Here is an 8,241-nt window from a genome sequence, read left to right on the forward strand (position 1 = left end):
GAGCAGTGTTGCAATGTGATGCTTCCCTGGTATCAGAAGAGGGTTAGCCTGATGACTCGGCAAGCCAGACTCTGCAAGTCGACCTCCTACTCGCAATAAGTTTTTGCCAACGACGATGGGATGAAGTTTGTGAAGAGCACTGTTGCGAGGTAAGTCTCATTTCGCCATGATGCATTTTATTTCTTCTGCATAGGCTTCACGCTGGACACACCTGATGATCGTGTGCTCTGCTTCAGATAACGCTTCATCTGTGAGACTAGCCTTACAAAGATGCCAGCCGCTACAGGCACCACCATCTTTAGACTTGAAACTGTGGGAGATGTGGCGAAGGTAGGCCACCGCTTGGACAAGGGAAGTCCATTTTGAGAATCTTTCAAAGCGTGATGAACCCAAGACACCTGGAGCAGTTGTGGTCACAAACACATTGACGTTACGTCGAATTTCAATGTCCGACTCTGGATCGACGAGTTCAAATGGACCCTTTTCTGGGGAGAGAGTCTCGTGAATGAGAAGAAATGCTGGGCCGTACAACCATGAAGTACCAGAGAGTTTGTCTGCTGGTACAGACCGAGAGCCATGATCGGCAGGATTGTGCTCTGATGGGACGTATCTCCATTGATCTGGTAGGGAAGACTGCTTGATTCTCTGTACACGATTGTTCACATATACATGAAATCTTCTGTTTTGATTGTTAATGTATCCTAACACCACTTTACTGTCAGTGTAGAATGTTGTCTTGTCAATCTTTACGTTTAGTTCTACTGTGAGAAGCTCTGACATCTCCACAGCAAGCACTGCAGCACACAGCTCTAATCGAGGAATGGTCGGTTCTGGTACAGGAGCTAGTTTGGCCTTACCCATAACGAATTCGACCTCACTGTGCCTATCTTCATGTGTGACCTTCAGGTAAGCTACCGCAGCGATGGCTTTCACTGAAGTGTCTGAGAAAACACAAAGTTCGATGAATGTGGCTTGTGAAATGGAGAACGTGACGTAGGGGCGGGGAATGTGCAGGTTTGTGAGACTCCGTAGCGAGTCATGCCACCTTCTCCAGCCGTCGTACATGTCTTGGGGTAAGGAACTGTCCCACTCAAGGTTGCCGCTGGAGAGCTCTCTGAGAAGAAGTCTGCCTTTGATGGTTACAGGTGCAAGCAAACCAAGAGGGTCGAACAAGCTGTTCACTGTTGAGAGTACGCCCCGGCGAGTGAAGGGTTTTTGCTCTTGTGGAACGTGGAATGTGAACGTGTCTGTTGTGGGGTTCCAACTTACCCCCAAGCTGCGCTGGACTGGAAGCTCATCTGTTGTTAAATCGAGATCTTTGATATCTTTGGCCCTATCCTCAGGGGGGAATGCACTCACCACTTCCACTTTATTGGAAGCAATCTTGTGGAGACATAGATTTGAGAGGGCAAGCATTTTCTGAGTTCTCTGTAGGACATCAACAGCCTCAGCTGCAGTTGGGAAAGACTTTAATGCGTCGTCGACATAGAAGTTGTGCTCTACGAAGTCTCGGGCATCAGTTCCATACTCGCTTTCTGCTTCCCTTGCTGCCAGTCTCAGCCCGTAAATTGCCACTGCAGGGGAAGGACTGTTACCAAAAACATGCACCCTCATTCTGTAGTCTACTACGTCTTTGCCAAGGTCGTTGTCTTTGTACCAAAGAAAGCGAAGGTAGTCTCTGTGGTCTTCTTGGACCACAAAGCAGTAGAACATTTGTTCAATGTCAGCTGTGACTGCGACTGGTTCTTTCCTGAAGCGAAGCAGCACACCCAAAAGTGTGTTGTTCAGGTCCGGGCCAGAAAGCAGCACCTCATTGAGGCACACTCCATCAAACTGTGCACTCGAATCAAACACAACGCGTATCTTCCCTGGCTTTTGGGGATGGTACACACCAAAAATCGGGAGATACCAGTTCTCTTTGTCTCTATTGGGAGGTGGTGCGAGCTCTGCGTGTTGGTTATCTAGCATTTTCTGCATGAATTCCACAAAATGTGTTTTCATTTCTGGTTTCTTGTCGAGCGTACGTCGTAACGACATCAGCCATTGGTAGGCGTAGGACCGGTTATCCGGGAGTTTGCGTCTGGGGGTTCGGAACGGGAGTGGTGCAACCCAGCTGTTTGTATTGTCCTTGAAGAAGCCTGCCATCTTTTTCAAAAAGATTACATCTTCAGCTGAATGAGCAAGGTCGTTGTCGTTGCTGGTGTGACAAAACACAGAGTCTCCCAAATTCTCAGCCGTGGGCCTTTGGTGTGAGAGAGCAGATGGCGGTTGACTGGAGATGGCTTTGTTTTGGCTCAGACTGAAGTCCTCCTTTACACTAAGGTGACTGTCGCAGGGAGTGAGATAGCTTGGGCGTCCATTGTCCAATACATAGGTTTTCAGAACATTCACTTTACTTGGCTTGTGGGCATTACCAAGACACACATCGCCAATGATAACCCAGCCCAGGTCAAGCTTCTGTGCAAATGGGTCATTGTCTCTGCCATTGATTTGCTCCCTCACTTTGTGAACTCTCAGAAGGTTGCGTCCTATCAGCAACAGAATGTCTGCACTTGGGTCGAGAGGTGGTATTTGAGCAGCTATTGCTTTCAGGTGCGGGTGGTGTAAAGCAGCTTCTGCAGTTGGCACCTCTTCCCTGTTGTTGGGGATGGCATTGCACTCAATGAGCGCGGGGAGAGGGAAACTCATTTTTCCATCTAATGACTCAACCATGTAGCCACATGCTCTTCTACCAGTCGTGTGTGTTACACCACTACAAGTTTTCAGCATGTATGGTTCAGGTGTGGTTTGTATGTTAAATATGTCAAAAAACTCTGTCTTTGCAAGTGACTGGTTACTTTGATCGTCAATTATTGCATACATCCTTCTGGCGTTGTCTCGCTGACCCTTGGGATAGACTTGCACTAAGCAAACCTTAGAACAGGATCTCCCTGTGATTTTATTTCCACATACCTCTGTACATGTGGCAGTAACATCCGGGTCTTGTGGATTTGCTTGCTCCCCGCCGTGCACTTCAGGAGATGAAGGTGGTCTGAGCATTTGCAGTGTTGGGGCAGGATGAAGAGCTGCCAGGTGTTTCTCACTATTGCACTCTTCACACTTAATCATGACTGTACAGTCTTTGGCTTGGTGGCCGGTGGAAGCAAGGCAGCGGTAACAAATGCTATTGTCTCTGAGGAACCTCTTCCTCTGCTCAAGCAGCATAGCTCTAAAGCCCCTGCATCTTTTGAGTGGGTGGGGTTTGTGATGTATGGGGCACTGTCTTTCAATGTCTTCATCTGCCTTTTTTACCTTTGATCCCTCTGATGATATGTCCATCTTGTGCACTGTAACCGATGACCTTTGGTTGTGGTTACTTAACGGTTTTTCTTTTCTGTAGCTGGACATGTGGTTGGCATAGGAAAGAGTCGTGTTGAAAGGTGTGGTAAAGCTTGGATCATTCCTTGCTTTTGCTTGACGTTTCACAAATTCAACAAAGAATGAGAATGGTGGGAAGCTAACATTGTGGTCTTCTTTAAACTTTGACCCTACCATTGTCCACTTCTCTTGAAGATGGAAAGGCAACTTCTCCACAATTGGATGTACTCCCCTAGCTGTGTCGAGGTAACTTAAACCAGGCAAATAACCATCTAGCTTTGCAGCTTGGAGTTCACACAGCAGATCTGATAGGTCGCGAAGCTTGTGTGGTTCTTTACTGGAGAGCTTTGGAAAGTCTCGTATTCGGGCAAACAGGGAGTTTTCTATTGCTTCTGGTGAGCCGTAACATTCCTCTAGTCTCAACCATATCATGTTCAGACCGGCAGGTGGATGCTTTATGTTGACTGCTTTTAATCTCTTGGCGTGTTCAGAAGACTCTGGGCCTAGCCACTTAATGAGTAGGTTGATTTCTTCAGTGGCAGTTAGACCAAGGTCCCTAACAGTGCTCTGGAATGTGGCTTTCCAACTAAGGTAATTTTCTGGCTTGTCGTCAAATTTAGACAGCCCTCCAGTTATTAGCTGACTCTTGGCTAAGAATCTGGCGAGGTCGCTTGCTATGGTGTCTGCATTATTATTTGAGCTTAATCCGTGCTGCAGTTGTAATGCATCGTGGAGAGTCTGTGGACTTACATCTCTTTGTAGTCGTCTCTCTGCCCCATCTTGTGGCATGAATGAGTACTGCACTGGCTCTTGTTTGGGACAAAGAGGTGCGTACATTACTGGTTGTTTGGATTGTTCATTCTGATATTTACTGTCATCATGGTGAGATGTAATGTCTGGAACCAGGTCAGTGTGGCTGTGTTTATTTATGTATTCACTCACTTTTTGCTCTGGGGTTACTTGTAGGGGTGACAATGGCCACTCTTCCCCTGATTCAGCTTTGTCAAATTGAGCTGCTGCTGACTCCATTACCTCTGCTTTAGCCAAGGCTGCATCTGCTTCCTTTTGGAGGTTGATTACATCCAGAGTTGCTTCTAGACGGGCCTTTTCTACTTTAATGTTCATCTCCTTCTCAGCGTAAGCTAATCTGGCTTTTGCTGCTTGAGCTTCTGCTTGTGCCCGCGCTGCTGCCATACTGGCTCGGGTTGATGCTGACGACCTGCTTGAACATGCTGCAGATGATCTAACAGTCAGTTTTCCTGAAGACTTTGAGGACCTTCTTGAGCGAGTGGACCTTGCTTCCTCGTCGTTTTGACCTTCAGCGTCTGATTTCTCCATGTTAGAGTAGAACTGTCACTCGACGTCCCTCGCAGAGCGCTATGATTTCACTGTACTGTTGCACCCAATGTGACCCAGTGTCCTATATTGAGATTCACAGCCAGCTAAACTCTCTCTTGCATCACTTCCTCCAAGGAACAGGCACGTGTTGTATTTGGACAGGATTTAATGCAAAAAAGTGTGAAACTGAAATGATACAGAATACAGAAATGTCACATAAACATTAGCTTGGGTTGAACTTAAGTGGACATATAAAACACATCAAAAGTTTCCAAATCACTTCAATAATGTCATATACCCTCTCTTAAAGGTAAACACAATTAAGAAACTTACTCATATTGCCACTCAAAGGGATTTAACGGAGTGGATGGCTTTGGATCGGAGGAAAACACACCATGTCTTGCTTCACTCATGAGCAAACACTTCCTATCACACTTCTTTTAGTGACTAATTGGCTCAACATAGCAAACTGTGCAAACCTGCGCCCCCTATAGGCCTGGGGAAATAACATACAAACAGTTCCAGTACATGCATATTAGATCGTTTTTAGTGAAATATAATCCCTCCAGAAAGGCAGGGAAAGCCCAGAAACTTGCTTTAAAACTAAATATGTTTCTAAATACTTTAAAACTAAATATGTTCCCTAAAACGGTGACAGAGCTACAGACCCATGACAGCCTTACACAGGTAGCCAGCAGCTATGACCAGCACTACTTGTGCAGTTAATAAAAGGACAGGTAATGTTTGTCGCGCTGTTGCACACACAGCACGCTCGTTTGTTTCAGTTCGTCAGTTGCAACAAGACAACTTACCAACGTGTACGTAATAAGCTAATACTCCTGGGTGCTACACACTACAGTGTACGCTGTACACCTACTTACTGGTTGTGTCGCATCAGTCTGTGTCTCTGAGTTAACTTGTGTTTCTCCTACAGCTCCGGACCGCTAAAAATGCGCGTGCTCTTTGTGAGCTCGTTCCCGGCTCGTAACCAGCGCGTTCTGCCGTCAAGGGCGATCATTGGTTAAATGTGATCATGTGACTGATGCAAGCCAGATCCTTTTATTTAGCAAAACTGTGATTAATAGTTAAATATTATTGTTGAGGGGCACAGACAGGACTCCGCACGCACACACACATTAAAAAATAAATAAATAAAATTAAAAAAAATTTAAAAGTTGCCTCAACAAAAGGGCACTTTGGGCACTCATCAGGAAAGGGGCGGGTGCTCAAGCCCCTCTAGCCCCCCCCCCCCTCTGCACGTGCCTGATTACCAGTGTAATACAGTGCACTGCCTACTGCAGGAATAGTTGCTTTGTTAGTGTGTTCGTACTATCTGTGTTTTTGCAAAACAAAACAACTAAAAATCCACTCTGGATTTGCAATTTTAGGTAGATTTCTTAGATGCCAGGTATTCAGCCAGTCGTGTGCTCAGTCACTTTTCACTACCCACCAAGTCAAAGCCCTTGCCTGAAAATGTTGTGATAGCTGAAGCAAGTAGTTCATAAGAGATAACCCGCTGTCAGCCCTGAGCTGAATTTTTTTTTTCACAGAGAAGAGAACTTTAAATGTCAATAAAACCTGTACTTGTAAAGATAAAATAAATACAAATAAAAAAGGAGCATCATCATGTGTATCATTCTTTAAAAAATGAAGGCCTGAAGGTGTTTCCTCTGCAGAAGTGTTTCTCTAGGTCTGGAACCTTGCAGCTTTTTTAGGATTCTAATGTCTTTTTTGAAACTACCTCACGTGGCTAAGTCATTCACTAGGTTTTGACAGGTTTTTTTTCCACAAAAAATTAAAAAGTTTATTGGGGGGGCTAATAATTTTGTCCCCATCTGTAGTTGTTGACCTGAAAAAGAAATTTGTAGTTGCATACTCCTGCACTCTCTTATGTCTGTACTAGAGATGGACCGATCCGATATTACGTATCGGTATCGGTCCGATACTGACCTAAATTACTGGATCGGATATCGGAGAAAAATAAAAAATGTAATCCGATCCATTAAATATCACGAAAGCACCTCACAAAACTTGCAACACGCCGTAACTCACCTCAGAACGTTAGCAGTCGGAGCAGTATGCATCACGTGATAGAGCGGCTGTGGCATGCGGGACCTGTGGTGGTCTGGATAGCATTTGGAGCTTCGCTAGCAACCCGGCATTTCATCTCCGACAAAGTTATCCCGAGAGAAGTAAAGCAAGTGTGTAAGTCCATCTCTGAATGTTTGTAAAGCATTCCTGCGTTAAGCTTAACAAGCGACTGCCTCTCGCTCTCCGGCTGCTACTTCAATCATGAAACTGCTTAACGATCAGCTGATCGGCTTTTCTGTCGCGAGTCCGTCTCTCTGGTTTGTTTTTGGCTCACTTTGCACCAGAAAGAGGAAACCAGCGGCTGAACAACAGCAGCACGTTTAAGCTTGATAAGCTGTTGTTAGAATTTATTTAATATTACTTTCTACACCAGGATCTTTTTCTGCGCAGCTGACGGCTGGTAACTGTGCAGGGGCGGATCTAGCAAAGTTTAGCCAGGGGGGCCGATAGGGCATTAACAGGGAAAAGGGGGCACAAAGACATATTTTCTTTCTTATTCTCATTTAAAATGTCGAGCTTTTAATAAATAATTATCCGAATCTTACACCCAAAGTTTTAATTTGATGTAAAATGAATAGAAGTCCATTACTGTATATAGTGACTATTAAGTCTAATATACCCTAGTAAGCTATAGTACTTTTTCCTTTGGGAAGGTACCATCTGTGCAGTCTGCAATTTTGTTGAAGAAAGATGTTGAATCTATTTAATATTTCTTGAAAAATAATTGATTTCTGTGCATTTTTTTTCCACACTGCATCAAATTAAGGTTGATTACATCGATTAAGCATCATGAGGTGGAGCGTGGTTCCCTATTTTTTATTTATTTATTTTTGTTGTTGCTGAGAGTTGGAACCCTATTAGTTAGGTTGCTTAATATTTATGCTAAGTACTCTTTAAAACACCAGAATAGGGAGGATGGTGTAGGTTTAAGTTTATTAGATTGATCAGTATTGCTGAACTATGAAATATTTTTTTTTTGCATACAGGTATAACAGAATAGCTTTAGTGTAGTTGTTGTTTTAAACTTGAGTATGAACTTATACAAAATGCAGCAAGATATTTAAAAAAACAGTTTTGTTGATTAAAAAACACTATATCGGATTCATATCGGTATCGGCAGATATCCAAATTTATGATATCGGAATCGGTATCGGACATAAAAAAGTGGTATCGTGCCATCTCTAGTCTGTACCAGTATTTCCGTTGATAGAACGATTACAAAAACCTTAAAAAGCAGTCAAACAGATATCTGTAACAGAAAGTCAGTAATTTTTTTTCAGTGTGTAATTAGTTTCTAGACATAAGAAATATTCATAATCTTGTAAAATGAGGTGTAAAATGTATTGTATTGCATGTGCTGTTTTTTTTTTTTTTTTAGGTCCCACAGGTTGACCATGATCTCACCAGAGATGACAGTTTCATTTCAAAGGACACTCCCACAAAATTGTGCATAAA

General features: G+C 43.8%; 1 protein-coding gene across 1 annotated transcript; it reads right to left on the reverse strand.

Moving 5' to 3' along the window:
• Positions 1-156: 156 nt before the first annotated feature.
• Positions 157-5,197, reverse strand: LOC120746034. The gene is made up of 2 exons (XM_040051245.1): positions 5,029-5,197; positions 157-4,881 (listed from the first exon to the last, which is right to left on the reverse strand). The coding sequence occupies exon 2, from the start codon at positions 4,693-4,695 to the stop codon at positions 157-159; it is 4,539 nt and encodes a 1,512-aa protein (XP_039907179.1). The 5' UTR covers positions 4,696-4,881; positions 5,029-5,197.
• Positions 5,198-8,241: the final 3,044 nt, after the last annotated feature.

The sequence above is a fragment of the Simochromis diagramma genome, unplaced genomic scaffold, assembly GCF_900408965.1.
Source record: "Simochromis diagramma unplaced genomic scaffold, fSimDia1.1 OVJJ01000107.1, whole genome shotgun sequence".
In the NCBI taxonomy this organism is placed as follows: domain Eukaryota; kingdom Metazoa; phylum Chordata; class Actinopteri; order Cichliformes; family Cichlidae; genus Simochromis; species Simochromis diagramma.